At 39.8% G+C, this 20,000-nt stretch overlaps 1 protein-coding gene across 2 annotated transcripts in view; it reads right to left on the reverse strand.

The window, feature by feature from the left end:
- Positions 1-20,000, reverse strand: part of LOC137615280 (diacylglycerol kinase delta-like) — a 359,466-nt gene that overhangs the window by 85,308 nt on the left and 254,158 nt on the right. For both annotated transcript variants that reach the window (XR_011039202.1, XM_068345009.1), the window contains exon 6: positions 12,682-12,850. Coding sequence is in view for 1 of the 2 variants with exons in the window: in XM_068345009.1 (XP_068201110.1) it covers positions 12,682-12,850 (169 nt within the window). In the remaining variant the exon portion in view is untranslated. The remainder of the gene's footprint in view (positions 1-12,681; positions 12,851-20,000) is intronic.

Below are 20,000 nucleotides of genomic sequence, written 5' to 3' on the forward strand. Positions count from 1 at the left end.
GAGAAAATCAGCTATTTGAGCTACAGAGGTACTGGTCGAGGATACAGAAACTGACTTGCACCTGTCTCGGAAGACTTCCCACTTCGACTGGTAGACTCTAATGGTGGACGCTCTCCTTGCTCTAGCAATCGCACTGGCTGCCTCCTTCGAAAAGCCTCTAGCTCTCGAGAGTCTTTCGATAGTCTGAAGGCAGTCAGACGAAGAGCGTGGAGGCTTTGGTGTACCTTCTTTACGTGTGGCTGACGTAGAAGGTCTACCCTTAGAGGAAGACTTCTGGGAACGTCTACTAGCCATCGAAGTACCTCGGTGAACCATTCTCTCGCGGGCCAGAGGGGAGCAACTAACGTCAACCTTGTCCCTTCGTGAGAGGCGAACTTCTGCAGTACCTTGTTGACAATCTTGAACGGTGGGAATGCGTAGAGATCCAGATGTGACCAATCTAGGAGGAAGGCATCTATATGTATTGCTGCTGGGTCCGGGACTGGGGAGCAATAGATTGGAAGCCTCTTGGTCAGCGAGGTTGCAAAGAGATCTATGGTTGGTTGGCCCCAAGTGGCCCAAAGTCTCTTGCACACATCCTTGTGGAGGGTCCATTCTGTTGGAATTACTTGCCCTTTCCGACTGAGACAATCTGCTATGACATTCAAGTTGCCTTGGATGAACCTCGTTACTAGGGAGATGTCTTGACCTTTTGACCAGATGAGCAGGTCCCTTGCGATCTCGTACAACGTCAGTGAGTGGGTACCTCCTTCTTTGGAGATGTACGCCAAGGCCGTGGTGTTGTCTGAGTTTACTTCCACCACTTTGCCTCGAAGGAGATACTCGAAGCTTTTCAAGGCCAGATGTACTGCCAACAGCTCCTTGCAGTTGATATGCATGCTCCTTTGACTCGAGTTCCACAGACCTGAGCATTCCCGACCGTCCAGTGTCGCGCCCCAGCCCAAGTCCGATGCGTCCGAGAAGAGAACGTGGTTGGGAGTCTGAACAGCCAGGGGAAGACCCTCTCTTAGGTTGATATTGTCCTTCCACCAAGTCAGACAAGACTTTATCTTTTCGGAAATCGGGATCGAGACCGCTTCTAGCGTCTTGTCCTTTTTCCAGTGAAAAGCTAGATGGTATTGAAGAGGACGGAGGTGTAGTCTTCCTAGTGACACAAATTGTTCCAGGGATGACAGCGTCCCTACCAGACTCATCCACAGCCTGACTGAGCAGCGTTCCTTCTTCAGCATCTTCTGGATGAATAACAGGGCTTGATCTATTCTGGGGGCCGACGGAAAAGCCCGAAAAGCTAGACTGTGAATCTCCATCCCTAAATACAGAATAGTTTGGGATGGGACCAGCTGCAACTTTTCCAAATTGACTAGGAGTCCCAATTCCTTGGTCAGATCTAGAGTTCACTTGAGATCCTTCAGACAGCGACGACTAGAAGAGGCTCTGAGAAGCCAGTCGTCCAAATAAAGGGAGGCTCGGATGTCCGATAAGTGGAGGAATTTGGCCACATTCCTCATCAGCCTCGTAAACACGAGAGGAGCTGTGCTTAGGCCAAAGCACAGGGCCCAAAACTGGTAGACCACATTTTCGAAGACGAATCTCAGAAAAGGTTGGGAGTCTGAGTGAATGGGGACGTGGAAGTAGGCATCCCTTAGGTCTAGCGAGACCATCCAGTCTTCCCTTCTGACCGCTGCTAAGACTGACTTTGTGGTCTCCATGGAGAACTTCGTCTTTGTGACAAAGACATTCAGAGCACTGACGTCTAGCACCGGTCTCCACCCTCCTGTCTTCTTTGCAACTAGGAAGAGACGGTTGTAAAATCCCGGTGATCGAAGGTCCGAGACTTTGACCACCGCTCCCTTCTCTAGCAAAAGAGACACTTCCAGTTTCAGGGCTTGTCTCTTTTCTTCCTCTCTGTACCTGGGAGTGAGATCGATGGGAGACGTTGCTAGAGGGGGTTTGCGTACAAAAGGGATTTTGTACCCCTCCCTGAGTAACTTGACAGATTGTGAATCTGCGCCTCTCCTCTCCCAGGCTTGCCAGAAGTTCTTGAGTCTGGCTCCCACTGCTGTCTGAAGTTGCGGGCAGTCAGACTCTGCCCTTGGAGGACTTGGATCCTTTCCTCTTCCCTCGTTTCCCTTCGGCACGAGCACCTCCTCTGCTGGAGGCTCTGCCACGAAAGGGCAGAATAAAGCGAGACGCTGGAGTGTCTATCCTCGGTCTAGCGGATAACGAAGGCAAAGGGGGAGCTTTGCGAGCTGAGGACGCAACAAGATCGTGGGTGTCCTTCTGAACTAACGAAGCGGCAATTTCCTTTACCAAGCCTTCAGGGAACAGGCACTTGGAAAGGGGAGCAAAGAGAAGTTCAGATCTCTGGCATGGTGGAACTCCAGCTGACAGGAACGAACAGAGAGAGACTCGCTTTTTCAGGACTCCGGACGTGAATGAGGCAGCAAGCTCATTGGACCCATCACGGACGGCCTTGTCCATGCAGGACATGATGAGCAAAGAAATGTCCTTCTCTGTCGAAGAGATTTTCCTGCTCAGGGCTCCTAAGCACCAGTCTAAAAAGTTAAAGACTTCAAAAGCCCTAAAGATCCCTTTAAGAAGGTGGTCCAGGTCCGATGGTGACCAACAAACCTTCGAGCGTCTCATGGCAAGGCGGCGGGGAGAGTCTACAAGACTTGAGAAGTCGCCCTGGGCAGAGGCAGGAACTCCCAAGCCGAGAACTTCTCCCGTGGCATACCAGACGCTCGATCTAGAAGAGAGTCTAGATGGGGGAAAAGCAAATGCTGTCTTCCCTAAACTCTTCTTGGATTCTAGCCAGTCTCCTAACAGCCGCAAAGCTCTCTTTGATGAGCGTGAGAGGACGAGTTTAGTAAAGGCAGGTGCGGTAGAAGGCATGCCTAATACAAACTCTGACGGCGGAGAACGAGGAGCCACAGAAATAAATTGGTCAGGAAACAATTCTTTGAATACAGCCATGACTTTTCTAAAGTCCAATGACGGCTGAGTTGCCTTGGGCTCGTCCAGTTCTGACTGCTGATCGTCTTGTTGTTCAGCAACATCCTCATCAGATAGTTCCTCATCCGAAAACTGATGAGGAAACGGCAACGGAGTGGGCAACGTCTGGTTCGCTGAGTCCGGTCGCACTGGTGCATGCGTGACGGAGCCGGACGCAACGTCATGGTACTGCTGCACAGTCTGTGAACTGTCAACAACCATGGGAGCGCGAGGACGCACAGCGTCCACCCGAGACTGTTTGGACCGTCTGGGTTGTGCAGTCGAAACCACACCGGGTTGCGGAGGTTGACGCACCGCGTCAAAACAAGTCACCTCTGATGGTTGTTGAACGTCCTGAACGTCAACAACCACCTCCGAGCGTCGCTTAACGTCAACGTGCGGCTGGCAACCCACACTGGGTCGCATCGGTGGAGGAACCACCTCAACTGGTAGACGCGAGAAGGTTACCTCAGCCTCAACAGGACGCACAACCGTTCGCTTGGAAGGTTGTTGGCCAGAAGGTTCAGTAGCAACCTTCTCCGCATGAAAGTCCTGCATCAAGGACGTAAGCTTGGACTGCATGTCTTGCAGCAAAGCCCATTTAGGGTCTACGGGAGCAGGTGCGGCAACAGACGGGGTTAGCGACTGAAGCGGTACCGCTTTGCCTCTCTTAGGCGGTGGGCAGTCATCAGATGACGGCAACGAGTCCGAACTGACCCAGTGGCTACAGCCGGGACGTTGGACTTGTCCTGAAGGGACCGACTTACGCTTTAAAGGTCATGAGACCTTGGTCCAAAGTTTCTTACGAGAAACACCTTCAGACGTCGAGGTAAAAATGGGCTCTCTCGTCTTACGTAGGTAAGGGCGATCTTGGGGAGATACGCCTGATACCATGGAGGGAATGTCTGTTCGCTGATCAAGGCCTCTCGAATCCATACGTCGTACGACATTGCTTCTCCCCTGGGCTTGGGAGCTTGCAAGAGGTCCCGGACTAGGAGGACGACAGGCACGAACAGACGAACCCTCAAGCGCAACACTGTTCACAACACTTTCACTTGGCACTTTATCACTTCCCGCGGCACTTTGGCACTTTAGCTCCTTAACATCCGCCATGAATTGATTGCGGTCACTTGCAAGGGACTCAACTCTCTCCCCAAGGGCATGGATAGCACGCATCATGTCAGCCATCGATGGTTCCTGATTGCTAGGAGGGGGGTTAGGAACAACCACTACAGGGGAAGGAATAGGTTGTGGGGCATGAGGAGAGGAAAAATCTATCGACCTAGAAGAACTTCTCCTAATTCTATCTCTCTCTAGCCTGCGTGTGTACTTTTCAAATTCGATAAAATCGAATTCCGAAAGGCCCACGCATTCCTCACACCGATCTTCCATTTGACAGGTTTTACCCCGACAATTGGAACAAACAGTGTGAGGGTCGAGAGAAGCCTTCGGAAGACGCCTAGAACAGTCCCTAGCATTGCATTTTCTAAACTTGGGAACTTGTGAAAGGTCAGCCATTTTGAATTGGTCAAGGGAAAATTCCAAAAAACGATCTAAGTCATCAACAATGAATCCGATACAAAAAAGAGTTCAAGGATTTATTTGAAGAAAAACCCTGCACAGCGAAAGCTCAAAACCAGAATATAGTACTTCACCAAAGATGATGGGAAAAACTCCAGGTTTCAACAGCGAGTAAAGTACGTCTTGTCGACACGTCGACAGAGAGAAAATTGAGTCTTTGTTTACATCGAGTTTGGTATCTGGCCGACAGTTGGCGCTGATGGGCACACCCGCAACCTGTGTAGCGATCGCTGGCGAGTTTTTTTGTACAGTTTTTTGTCTGTCGAGCAACAGAGTTGCAGCTATATATTCACCGGCTAAGTTAAATATTTAAAAAATATATATACATATATATCTATATATATATGCATATATATATTATATATAAGCATATGTATACATATATATACATATAAATTTATACATATATATGTACTGTATATGTATTCACATTATATGTATATACATATATATATGTATGCATATATATATACATTATATACACATGCATACATATATATGAACATACAGTATATGCATATACTACCGCTAGAGAGTTATGGGGTCTTTTGACTGGCCAGACAGTACTACATTGGATCCTCCTCTCTGGTTACGGTTCATTTTCCGTTTGCCTACATACACACTGAATAGTCTGGCATATTCTTTACATATTCTCCTCTATCCTCATACACCTGACAACACAGATTACCAAACAATTCTTCATCACCCAAGGGGTTACTGCACTGTAATTGTTCAGTGCCACTTTCCTCTTGGTAAGGGTAGAAGAGACTCTTTAGCTATGGTAAGCAGCTCTTCTAGGAGAAGGACACTCCAAAATCAAACCACTGTTCTCTAGTCTTGGGTAGTGCCATAGCCTCTGTACCATGGCCTTTCACTGTCTTGGGTTAGAGTTCTCTTGCTTGAGGGTACACTCGAGCACACTCTCCTATCTTATTTCTCTTCCTCTTGTTTTGTTAAAGTTTTTATAGTTTATATAGGAGATATTTATTGTTGTTACTCTTCTTAGAATATTTTATTTTCCTTTTTTCCTTTCCGCACTGAGCTATTTTCCCTGTTGGAGCCCCTGGGCTTATAGCATACTGCTTTTCCAACTAGGGTTGTAGCTTAGTAAGTAATAATAATAATAATAATATAAATATATGTTTATATATTTGTATATATCTATATCTATATATATGTATATATATATATATATATATATATATATATATATATATATATATATATATATATATATATATACTGTATATATATATATATATATATATATATATATATATATATATATATATATATATATATATATATATATATATATATATACAGTATATATATATATATATATATATATATATATATATATATATATATATATATATATATAGATATAGATATATACATATATATAAACATATATTTATATACATATATATACATATATGCATATACTGTATGTTCATATATATGTATGCATGTGTATATAATGTATATATATGCATACATATATATATGTATATACATATAATGTGAATACATATACATATATATGTATAAATTTATATATATATATATATACATATATATATATATATATATATATATATATATATATATATGTATACATATGCTTATATATAATATATATATGCATATATATATACATATATATGTATATATAGAAATATATGTATATATATAGATATATATGTATATATACATATATATACATATAGACACACATATACATATATATACATATATGTTTATACATATATATACAAATTTATATACATATATATATACACACACACACACACACACATATATATATATATATATATATATATATATATATATATATATATATATATATATATATATATATATATATATATATATATATATATATATATATATATATATATATATATATATCCAAGCAATTCATCTTCAACCGAGGTGTTAACTACTGCACTGTAATTTTTCAGTGGTCAAAGTAGAGGGGCGAAACCAGAAAATTTCTTTTTCAAAATAATTTTCTGTTACAAGCCGGCATACACCATATTTTGTTAGAATATGATGTCCTGCATTCAGTAAGGGTGGATGACACTTGAGATTTTCCCAAAAAGGGCAAAAATTAACCCTTTTTAGCGAATACGCGATTTTAAAAAACGACGAAAAAGCTGAAGCCTCGTTTAGGAAACACTGTAACTTAACCATCTTGTATGCTATACATGATTATGATACCTCATTTTGTAGCTTATGATAACACCTTTACAATGAAATAAACAAATACTGAAGGATTTGGAAATTAAGGGTCCTGATAAGGTCAAAGGTCACGTGATCACGTGATTACCTATTTTAGGGGGTATTCAATATTCTTGACCTCACATATCATACTTTGCCCGCATATATTTCTATAAAGATGGTTTTAATCTTAAGAGGACATCCTTAGGCAGTTTTTAAAAGTAAAAGGGTCTTTCAATTCCTTCTTACCTAAATTTTATGAGGGATTGAATTTCGACCCTTTTTTGGGAAAGCACTAAAATCATTGAAAATCGTGTTCTGACTACTTTGTTGTGATAATAATTGCTGTTATTATATAGGCCTATATAAGAAGCTTTGTGTTAAAAATAAAGTCTTAGAAATGTAGAATAAAGGGTACATGCCGTTAAAAAAGGGGTCAAAGGTCATGTTCATCATGGATTACATAATTTCACGGTATACACCACATGTAGTCAAATTCTCCCCTAACCCTAACTCTAACCCCAACCCCAACCCTAACCCTAATCATGTCAGGCCTAATCCTGGTGGCCTAATGCTATGGACTACATGTTCCTCAATGTTTAGTAGTCTTGTTTGCACATAGATGGCAGCATTATGAAGTCTTTTGTTTTAAGATGGTGGATGACTTTCGCTCTCTCAATTGTGACATTCATCTTTTCCCGTCTCAACAATCTCTGATTAAGCAAGGCAAGTTTGATCTCATAATATAGTAAACCACAGTGCATAGTAGGGGTCGCTTGATGTAAGTGATGCATGTCTAATTCATGTGGCAATTAGAAACTAGTGAAATGTATTGCAACATGTGCTTCTTAGGGACCATCTCATAATCAATAACATGTTTCTGTGTGCATGTTTTGTTTAAAGGATTAAAACTTTCGTCAGTCATGCTTACTTAAATCATGTGACTGCTATAGATCTACTGATGTACAGCCTATTAATATACCATATGACTCTTGCACTCAAAATTATTTGTCCCAGCAATTTGGGAGGGGGCATCGCAAAAGTTATATGTCATTTTCACTTTATCCCCACATCCCTAATGTGAGTTCTAAAGCTAAACTATATGATTTCAGACCATGGAGCCAGTTGCTGCAATAGAAAGTCTTAAACGCCAGCGCATAGAGAACATTTCGCTCGACAAATGTATTATCTGCCAAAAAGGAAGTGTAGATGCTTTACGTAAATCAACCCCTCGTGGTGTTGAATCTATACAGCAGGCATTGAATATTTGAATCGCACATAACTGTTGTAAGTATCCAGATACAATAGACTGGTTGCATTCCGAAAGTTTGGATTTTGAAAAGGTTCACTGGCATAAGGACTGCTACTCAACTTTCACTAGTAACCATTATTTAGAACATCTGAAAAAGCGTCATGTTAATGCCTCGGTAGAGTCTCAATGGCACTGAAAAAACAGCAACAACAACAACAAGGATCGGTCGGAAAGCTATTGAATGGACTCGGTGTATATTTTGTCAAGCTGATGGTGAAACCCTTCGCCAAGTTCTAACCATGGAGACGTCAAGTAAAATATTGGAAGGAGCTAAAAAAGGACTCCATACTTTCATATTGCCTTGGTGGCATATCCAATCTAGTCGCTGCAAAGGCCAAGTATCATTTAAAATGCTATGTGCTATTTGTTCGGAACACTGAGAAGGTAACGGAAGAACGTGAGGAAAGATCTACATTTGACCAGGCGTGTTTCACAGAAGTTGTCAAAGAACTAGAACTAGAACTAGAACTAGAACTAGAAATCAAGGCTGGAAACATAATTTCATTGAGTGGAGTTTGGAATAGGTAATGTGAACTGTTCGTTATTCATGTTGGTGAGTGTCTGCCAGAAGTGTCGTCTACTAGTAATGTGTTGAAACTGTTCAGAAATGGGCTGAAGAAACATTTCGGAGATGCAATAGAATTTATTGCCAATCAATGTAAGAAAGACTCAATGCTTATTGTCCCGCATGTATCAAAACAGAATTTGGTGAAGCATTTTGTTGATGTATGTGAGCACAAAGATGCTATGAATGTTCATTATGATTTAATAACCACATTTTGTTGTGTAGATGATGATACTAGCTTGTATAGGTCTATTTATCATTTGAGCAGCAAGGTGAAATCAGATATTGAGGAAACTGAAGGTTGCACAGAATATGATGTTGTAGACAAATGTCATGCTGAATCATTGGTACCACAATCACTGTTCCTGTTGCTAAGCATGTTGGTAGGAGAAAATGATGACCCAGATCACAGTAAACGTATACTTAGCATTGCACAGGACATTATATATGTTTCTTCTAAAGGTAGAAAACTAACCCCAAAGCATATTGGTCTCGGTATTTCAGTACATCATGCCACCAGAGGTAAATCTCTTGTCCAGCTTCTTCATGCTGCTGGCCATTGCGTTAGCTATGAGTGTGTGCAAAGGATTGACTCAAGCATAGCAAACTCTGAAATAGATCGGTATAAGGCCAATGATGATGTTGTTATTCCTCGAAATTTGAATCGGGGTAAGTTTGTCCAATTTGCAGGTGACAACATCAATATTTTAGAAGAAACCCTTGATGGTAAGGGACAATTCAATGCCACCAGATGGTAGCATTTCAGGAGAAGAATAGCGAGGTCATGCCAAATGTGGACGATACCTGCATAGGTAAGGATAGATCTATTGTCAATTCGATTCCTTCAGACTTTCACGAAACCCTGTCAAGCGGCTATACTAAAAGCAGGGGACCTTCTCCAGTGTTACCAACAATTGATTTGGACTGGTACAGAATGACTGACGAAAATAAAGCTATCAAACATGCCAAGTGCCAGGATTTAGCTTGGATTCAATCACACATTGCTGGTTGTGAAGACGGAGATCAAAGTGTTCCTGCATGGACTGGATTCAATCAGATCATCTCAAATGTACATTCAAATGTAGTCAATGTAGGGTACATGCCAATAATTCCTGCACCTGCTGATGATCCTGACACAGTTTATACAGTACTGTCAAAGTGCAAATACATTGCCGAGTCCTTGGGACAAAAGTATACAGTAGTATCATTTGACCAGGCCCTCTATTGTAAAGCTAAAGAGATTTTAGGGCAGAAAAAGGATGAACATGAAGATACGATAGTTCGATTGGGAGGTTTTCACATCATAATGAACTTCATGAAGGTTATTGGGCAGCACCTTGAGGATTCCGGCTTGAAGGATGTCTGGGTTGAAAGTGTTGTTTTCGGTGAAAACACAGCCAACCACATGATGGATGGTAAAGCATACAATAAGGCTGTTCGTGGTCACAAATTGACGGTAGAAGCTCTTTGGCGAATTTTGTGGGACCACGTCAACACATGGGCAGATGAAAATGGTAAAATGATCAGTGAAGAGATCAAGGTACGCGCGAATGAGATTGCTTCTGCATTCAGCGACCGTAACACGGACAACTCTGAGAAGACATATGAAAGACTAGTTTCATTGAACATGGACGTCATAACACTTCTAAAGGAATTCCAAGGACATCATGCTGATGAACCAACATTTCAGTACTGGATAAACTATATGGAGATGGTCTCTATCCTCTTGAACTTCATCCGAGCTGAAAGAGAAGGTATATGGGAACTCCATCTAGCTTCATTTGCGAGGATGCTTCCTTGGTTCGCTTTGTACAACCATACAAATTACACAAGATGGGGACCAGTGTATTTGGCCGATATGAGACAACTACCTAGTTCTGCTCCTTATGTTCATGATCAGTTTGTTAGAGGGAAATTTTCAGTGAAAAGGACAAACAAGAAATTCTCGCAGGTATCAATTGATCAGGCCCTCAAGCATGTAAATAAGGTGTCAAAGGTCAGCGGCGGAATCATTGGGATAACAAAGCGGAATGCTGCAAGAGATAAATGGTGTCTGGTGTACAATGAAAAGGCAAGATTGGCAGAGGCGACCTTTAAAATGTTTAACCTCCATGTAGATGATGATATCGATGATGAATGGTGTCACCTAGAGTCTGGCCCTACTCGCCTTAAAAGAGACAAAGATGATGTTCAGAAGATAATGGAAGAATTCAAAAGATTTGGTGTATTTAGCTTCAGTGAAGAACATCACGAGGACCTAGTTTGCCTGACAACAAAAGACGTTGTTCCAGAAGAAATTACAAGGGATATAATGAAAGCCCCAATAATTAGAATGTCACTTCTGGAATCCTTTGTAGCCACCAGACTTCTTGAAAAGTCAAAGGACTTCTATGGAAAAATAGCCCGCACAAAAACTGCAGCCGTCAGTGGTTGGATACTTGAAGATGGAATGATAAAGCCAGAACTAATGACATTAGCACCTATCCCGAAAGCTTGCACGAGTTAGTGACCTGTTCATGCACAACTGGCTGTGGCAAGAGATGCGGTTGTGTGAGAGCAGGGCAGAAGAATTGCACAAGTGCTTGTGCTTGTGAGGGCTTATGTAACAATAATACAAACGCAGAGGATGATGATACAAACTAGCTAGTCAGTGAATTGTTAGAAGTTAAGTAGTTGAACTTAAATGACTGCCTATGTGTGCATACAAGTAACTCAGTGGAAAAGCAATTTTGACTTTTAAAGCAACTTGATCATATTGGATAATTATGTAATCCGTGATGAACATGACCTTTGACCCTTTTCAACTGAAAACACCCCTTATACACTGTACTATTCTAAACACAATGATTATAATAGAACGATAGCAATTAATATCACAACAAGTATTCAAAACATGATTTTCAACGATTTTAGGGATTTTTCTAAAAAGGGTGGAAATTCGATCCCTCATAAATATTAGGTAGAAAGGAGTTAAAAGACCCTTTTACTTTTAAAAACTGCCTAAGGACGTCCTCTTAAGATTAAAACCATAAAAAAATATATGCAGACAAAGTATGATATTTGAGGTCAAAAATATTGAATATCCCCAAAATTGGTAATCACATGATCACTTGACCTTTGACCTAATTAGGACCCTCAATTTACATAATCTTTCATATTTTTTTTTTTTTTTTTTTTTGTAAAGGTGTTATCCTAAGCTTCAAAATGAGGTATAATCATGTATAGCATACAAGATGATTGAATTACAGAGTTTTTCATAAACAAGTCTTTACTGTTTTCGTAGTTTTTTTCAAATTGCGTATTCGCTAAAAAGGGTTCATTTTGGCCCTTTTCGGAAAAATCTCAAGTGTCATCCACCCTTACTGAATGCAGGATATCATATACTAACAATATATGGTGGATGCCGGCTTGTAACAGAAAATTATTTTAAAACCTTAACGAGGCCTCTTTTCAGATTTTGCCCCTCTACTATTACTTTCCTCTTGGTTGAGGGTACACTTGGGCACACTATTCTGTCATCTTTCTCTTCCTCTTGTTTTGTACATGTTTTTATAGTTTATACAGGATATATCTATTTTGGTTGTTTTCGTTGTCCTTGAAATATTTTATTTTTCCTGGTTTCCATTCCTCACTGGGCTACTTTTCCTTGTTGGACCCCTTAGGCTTATAAAATATTGCTTTTCCAACTAGGGTTGTAGCTTAGTAATGATATATATATATATATATATATATATATATATATATATATATATATATATATATATATATATATATATATATATATATACACATGTGTGTGTGCGAGTAAGTGTCTGTGTCATGAAATAATTGCAACCCGAATGACATAGATGTCTATTCCGAGACCTAATTGGTAATAGAAACAAATCCTTGCTTTCTTTATTTGTTCAGTTTTTTCTATGTTAACAAATGTAGATTTTGAATTTTCCCATTTTTCAAAAACTGAAAATCTGTCCAAGCTTACCCCAAAACTGGTCCACCATTCATGAGATCAAATACTTGTGCTGGATTCAACAGTTGCTTGAAACGTCTCAAAAATCGAACTCCTTGATTGTCCCCAGACTTGCTATTGACAAAAACAAGCAAAGGGGAACAATTTTGGGGTCTGGTTACCTCCCAAGCTTCATCGGTACCTGAAAAATATGAATTTGGGGGATAATTTTTATTACAAACTAACTGCTTACTATCAGCCCCTTCATGTGCCACAAAAAGTTGTGGATGCCCCAGCCCCAGTTTAAAAGAAGAGGTGGTCATGATTGGATGGTAGTTAACCATCATCAAGCATGCATATAAAAAAAGAAAAAAAAAAGGAAAAAAACAAACAATTACAGTAGGTGTCAGAATTATTCAGTGAGCTGCAAGAAATCAAGACTGGAAAATTCCAAGTCACTGTATAAAAAATGGGTTGGGATGACAATATCAACATTGTTTAGAAAAATTATATGTTTTACTATAAAGTCACAAAAGCAAGGATCTCGTCTAATTTTATGCGGATAAAATGAAGCACCTAAATGCAGAAGAACTGGACTCACAGGTTCCACCTGATAGCTTCTTGAGATTGAAGTCTTAATAGGGCCAATCTTTATGGGATGTATGGAGTTGTGTAAATGAGACTAAAACCATCTTACATAAAAGTAATTCTAGTGGTGCCACCCTAAGAAAAAGTATGGAACCTACACATACGAGACCTAAAACCCTTCCCCCATCAATACATGTCTAAATCTAATTGGTAGAGAAGTTAAAAGAACACGGAACTCTTGGAAAAGTACCATAAACTGGGTTTCTTTACAATTGGTCACACACACATATGCTATCTAAATTTTTTTCCCTCTTTAATACATCAACAGGAAAGGAAAATCTAGAACAAAAAAAAAAAACCCTAAAGCAGTAGATTCCTTACATCCATTGGTTGGTATATCATCCTCATCATCTTCTCGTACGCCCATTGACGCAAAGGGCCTCAGTTAAATTGCGCCAGTCATCTCTATATTGAGCTTTTAAATCAATACTTCTCCATTCATCATCTCCTACTTTACGTTTCATAGTCCTCAGCCATGTATGTCTGGGTCTTCAACCCTTCTAGTGCCTTGTGTAGTCCAGTTGAAAGTTTGGAGTACGAAGAACATGCCCAAGTCATTTCCATCTACCCCTCACCATGCTCTCATCCCCAAATGGCAATCGAGTAATCTCTTATAGTTTCATTTCTAACCCTGTCCTGCCATTTAATTCCCAAAATTCTTCTGAGGGCTTTGCTGTCAAATCTACAAAATCTGTTGAATATTGTTTCATTGTCATACCACTACTCAAGTTCATACAGTAACTCCAATCTCACTAAACTGATATATACTGATTTTTTAAACGTAATTTCAGGCGATTTGAATGCACTATGAAACAACCACCAGATGGATGTATTGTTCTTGCAGAGTAAAGGAAGAGAATCTCCTCATCAATCTACAATATGACATAAAGGCAAAATAGACTGTTTCTAGAGACCTGGTAAATAAGTCCTTTACATAATCTGTAAGGCTCCGTCCACACAGACGAGCTTTGCTCTTTGAAATTGGTTTCAGGTGACGTTAGAAGTGTAGAAGCAATGAACAAAGTTCGGTATAGGTATTTTTGTATGATTGCTGAAGTAACGAGAGCTGTGCTCAGTGGTGGTTAAAGAATGGGGAGATGTCATTGCATGACGTACTAAGTTACGTTTCTCACCCATGCCAATAATATAACCTTTTTTTTTAAACTTCTACTTTCAAGTTAAAACGTGTCAAAGTTTTATTGGAACCGTGAGGCAACTTTAAACTTCATAGTTGTATAAACATCACCAACCCAGCCACTGAGGGGGGCAAGCCAGCCTCAACTTGGTGCCAGCCCAAAGCCCGAGTAAATAGGGAGGGTTGGCGGCAGGAAAGGCATCCGGCCATGAAAAATTAGCCAAAACCAATATGGCCAGTGGATATTGTGAGATAAGAATTAATGCTAGGGCGTCCCCCGTATGTGACGCGTTGGGACCTCGCCTGATCCCTCTGAAAAATCGGCAAGGGCTACGCAATTATGGGCGGGCTGGGTTAAATAGGCAAGCTCGGAGGAAAATGTCAGAGAAGATGATGAGAGTAGCAACTTTGAATGTGGGGACAATGACTGGAAAAAGGCGGGAGCTGATTGACCTCATGGAGAGAAGAAAGATTGAAGTGTTATGTTAGCAGGAGACCAGGTGGAAGGAAAATAAGGCAAGAGAACCAGGCAAAGGTTTATTACAGTTGAGCTAATATGGAAAGAAGAAATGGTGTAGGAATAATATCGAAAGATTTGAGGGAAAGTTTGACTGGAGTGAATAGGAAAAATGACAGAATTATGAGTTTAAAGCAACAATAGTCAATGTGGTGAGTGCCTATGCTCCACAAGCTGGATATGCAAAGGAGGAGGAGGATACATTTTGGGAGGAGATGGACCAGGAACTTAGAGTAATTCCTGCAAGGGAAAAGGTAATTATAGGAGATCTGAATGGCCACTTGGGAATTAGTAGGGAAGGGTTAGAGAGAGTGCATGGAGGTTGGGGTGTGGGCAAGAGAAATGATGGGGGAGAAAGAGTGATTGATTTTGCATTGGCTTTTGACCTAGCAATGATCAACACCTTCTTTGAGAAAAAGATTAACAGACTCCTAACTCACAGTAGCGGTGGCAGGAAGAGCCAGACAGATTTGCTGCTGTGTAAGAGGGACCATCTGACGAAGGTTAGAAATTGCAAGGTGATAAATGGGGAGAGTGTAGCAGTGCAACACAGAATAGTGGTAATTGATTGCAGACTAAAGAATTGTAGAAGTAAAAAGACGAGAATGGACCCAAAGATTAAGTGGTGGAAATTGAAAGAGGCAGAACTGAGTCTTGTTTAAGGAAAGAGTGCTGGAAGCAGTAATGTTACATGAGGATGTACAAGAATGGTGGACCGAGAATAGTAAAGTGATTCTAAAGATCGGTGAGGAAGTACTTGGGAAGTCATCAGGAAGAAGACACCCAAATGATAAAGAATTATGGTGGTGGAATGATGAGGTGCAAGAACGGGTAAAAACCAAGAAAGAAGCCAAGAAGAAGGCAGATCTATCAGGACAAGAGCAGGATAAAGAAGAATATAAGCAAGCAAAGAAAGAAGCAAGTAAAGCAGTAGCTAAAGTGAAGGCAGAGAAATTAAATGAAGTCTATAAAGCGATGGAAACACCAGAAGGAGAGAAGAAAATATTACGAATTGCTAAAGCCTGAGATGCTGCATCTAAAGACCTGACGCAGATAAGGAAAATAAAAGATAGCAATGGTATAGTTCTAGCACAAGAGAATGAAATTAAAAGAAAGAGGGAAACTTATTTTGAAGGACTATTGAATGAGGAGAACCCAAGAACAGTATTTGAAGATGGACTCCCAAATGAGGCAGTTACCATAGGAGTGACTAGAGGAGAAATAGAACAAGCAGTAAAAATTATGTAAAATAGTAAAGCTGCAGGACCGGATAATATACCAGTAGAGGTATGGAAGAGTCTTGGAGAGGAAGGCATAGATATCTTGTGGGACTTGATGCAAAAGATCTTCAAACAGGAAAAGATACCAGAGGAATGGAGAGGAAGCCTAATCATCCCCATCTATAAGGGGAAGGGAGACATCCAGGAATGTGGCAACTATAGAGGCATAAAGTTGATAAACCATACAATGAAAATGTGGGAGATCATCATTGAGAAGAGACTCAGAGATGAAACATCAGCTGGTGAGGAACAATTTTGATTCATGCCTGGAACTGTAGATGCAATATTTGCTTTGAGGCAGATGATAGAAAAACATCGGGAGAAGCAGAAGGGATTACATATGGTCTTTATTGACCTGGAGAAGGCATACAATCGAGTACCACGTCAGGAGGTGTGGAGATGCATGAGAGAAAAGGGAGTCCCTGAAAAATACGTAAGAATCACCCAAGATATGTATGAGAGGGCAGAAGCAAATGTTAAGAGCAGTTTAGCCCTAACAGAATGTTTCCCAGTAAATGTGGGACTTCATCAGGGGTCTGCATTGAGCCATTACCTATTTGATCTAGTCATGAATGAAGTTTCCCTGGTATATGCTTTTTCCTAATGATGTTATACTGTGTAGCACTAGGCGAGATGTAGTAGAAGAGAAACTGGAGGAGTGAAGAAGAGAAATGGAAAATAGAGGATTGAAGATCACCTGGAAAACGACAGAGTATTCGAGATTGAAAAATGGGGAGAATGGGGAAGTTAGTTTACAAGGAGAGAGACTGAGAAGAGTTGAAAATTTCAAGTATTTAGGATCAACAGTTGCAGAAGATGGTGATCTGGGGGGCATAAATAAACCACAGAATACAAGCAGGATGGAAGAATTGGAAAAAAGTGTGTGGAGTACTATGCGACAGAAAAACAGGGATTAAGTTGAAAGGTAAAGTGCACAAGACAGTTGTGAGACAGGCAATGGTTTATGAAGCAGAGACGTGGGCAATAAAGAAGAGAGAAGAGAAGAATCTGGATGTGGCAGAGATGAGAATGTTGAGATGCATGTGTGGGGTGACAAGAAGAGAAAAGATACAGAATGAGGTAATTAGGGGTACCACAGGAGTTAGAGAACTAACAGATAAGATCCAAGAAAGTAGACTGAGGTGGTATGGTCATGTCATGAGAAGAGATGCACAGTAAATTGGGATGAGAGTGATGGAAATGGAGGTACAGGGAAGGAGAAGGAGAGGGAGACCAAAGGATTACCTCCGATCAAAGCAATTAACCGGTGATGAAGTGTGCGACAGAGGTAGATGGAGAGCGCTGGCCAGAAACATCGACCCCACATAGAAGTGGGAAAAGATGCAGACAAAGATGAAGAAGAAGAAGTTGTATAAACATCACCCTTTCAGCCATTGGGATGTGAAGGCTGATGCTTGTCGAGATCATGAGGCAATTTTTTAAAGCTTTCGAACCTTATGTTGGCGCAATCTGCAATGAATGACTAGTTGCCACAAATTCTAAAATAACTCTGACCACTAATATTAATAAGGTTATTAAAGATAAGGTGAAGCAAAAACTAGCTCGTTCCCGCAGATAACAGACTTAACAGGCAAGAAATGTAGCAAATTAGCAAGTCAAAGAAATCTCTTTTTCTTAGGCCTTCATATATCTTTCTGCAAGTTTAGAGCATAATTTTACACAAATTCTGCTTTAAAATTCTTGTTCTAATGTGTATTGAAGTTCTGTATAATTGTATCCTGTTATGTTATTGTAGGTTCCAGTTTCGAGATAACATTGTAAAACGTATTTGGATCCATTCTCATGTAATTTATGAAATCTAGTTCTGATTCACTTTATAACTCCTGTAGTATTATAACATACATGACTCCCCAAATTTTGTTTCCTCAGCAAACACACTGAGCACCAAATTCTCTTCTTCCTTTTTTTCTGGCACACATCAATAACAATACACAAGAAAATTTTCTTTTATGACTGAATGTTCATTTTCTTGTTACACGTACAGCAATCACTCTTGCTGCCATCACCAAGCTCTCGCTGCTCAACTGGCATCGTTTGGACACGAGCTTAAAGACCTTGACCGAACTTTGTTCGATAAGAAACAAAGTTCACCGAACTATGTTCGATCGTATGGACGGAGCCTAAGGAAAATATGTACAACCTCTAATGCCTGAAGAATGATAAGATTGAATAATTGACCTCAAGTCTTGAATATTCAGTCTCGCTTAAGAGCAGTGGTAGTTCCAAATTCAGATCTAGATTGTAGGGCTCATAGGAAAATATGTTTTAGCATTAGAATACTAAAAAAAAGCCTGGCTAAAGGCTCAAATGGGAAATAGCAAGCTCACTTGATCTAATGGAGGATCTACTTTTAGTTTGGGACCCTATTTCAAGGAGAATTTATGGAATCACTTATGCTTCATTGCATTACCATGTAAAAAAAAAAAAAAAAACTTTTCAAATGAAAGGTAAGTATGAAGTGTACTTTAATCTTGGTTGATTATAGTACTGTTGTCATAATTATCCTTATATCATCATTATTAAAGGCCATCTGCAACATTTAATGTAAAGGCAGCAAGCTACAAACCCTAGGGTCAAGGTGAAGTGCAGTTTAATATTGGCTGGATATAATACATTTATCATTAACATTATCATTAAAATACAAGCAGCAACCTCTATTGGAATTTCAGCAAGCTAAAAGTCCATTAGTCGTGTGTGAAGGGGAAGTTTAATTATGACCAGATATAATACTATTATTATTATCATTAGTCCAAACTGCAATAATTATTGGAAAGACAGCAAGCTACTACCCAAAGAGCCTTAAGTGAAATACAGATTGAAAAACCGTACTTACAAAACTCTCACTTGTTTATTTACATTTGAAACCAATTACCCTTACTATATAATTTCTGAACAACCCATTAAATAACTAATAAGCATATAAATATGGACATTTGGAGGCATAGTCCACACCTACCCCTAAGATGTCTGGGGTGATAATATAATCCCTAGCATTTGAAGATTTTTCTTATTCATATTTATTTTTGTTCCATTTTATTTGTAGAGGATCAGGTTCTTCCCTATGCCACAAACTACGACGTGGAGCCAGCGAAGACACAATTAATTTTCCAATAACCTCAGCAGTAGGATTATCTTGCAATCTCTACACATCCTTTGCTTTATTATGAGCAATAGGTGTATCAAGGCCTAATCCAGATATTAGTAGAAAAGGTCGATATGGTCTCAGAAACTTTTGGTTTCTCCACAAAATGCCTACTGCCCAACTTAATGAGATAATCTCGCCTGGATCCATTGCCAACAACAATACCTGGGATATTCCAGTCCTGTATTATGATCCTGAATATCAACATAATTACCCATTTCCAAATGAGAAATGGATCTGGCAGTACTATCGTATTGTTGCTTCGCCTGACTTTACATATACTCTGCCTTAACATAACATTCTTCTGCTTTCTTTTGCCACTCTTTGGAAAATAAGTGATGATGTGTTATTATTACTTGCTAAGCTACAACCCTAGTTGGAAAAGCAGGATGCTATAAGCCCAAGGGCTCCAACAAGGAAAAATAACCCAATGAGGAAAGGAAATAAGGAAATTACAAGAGATGTGATTAACAATTAAAACAAATAATTTCAAGAAAGATAGCAACATCAAAATAAATCTTTCATATATAAACTATAAAAATATTAAAAACAAGAGGAAGAGAAATAAGATAGAATAGTATAACCGTGTATCCTCAAGCAAGATACAAG

This window comes from Palaemon carinicauda, chromosome 21, assembly GCF_036898095.1.
Source record: "Palaemon carinicauda isolate YSFRI2023 chromosome 21, ASM3689809v2, whole genome shotgun sequence".
In the NCBI taxonomy this organism is placed as follows: domain Eukaryota; kingdom Metazoa; phylum Arthropoda; class Malacostraca; order Decapoda; family Palaemonidae; genus Palaemon; species Palaemon carinicauda.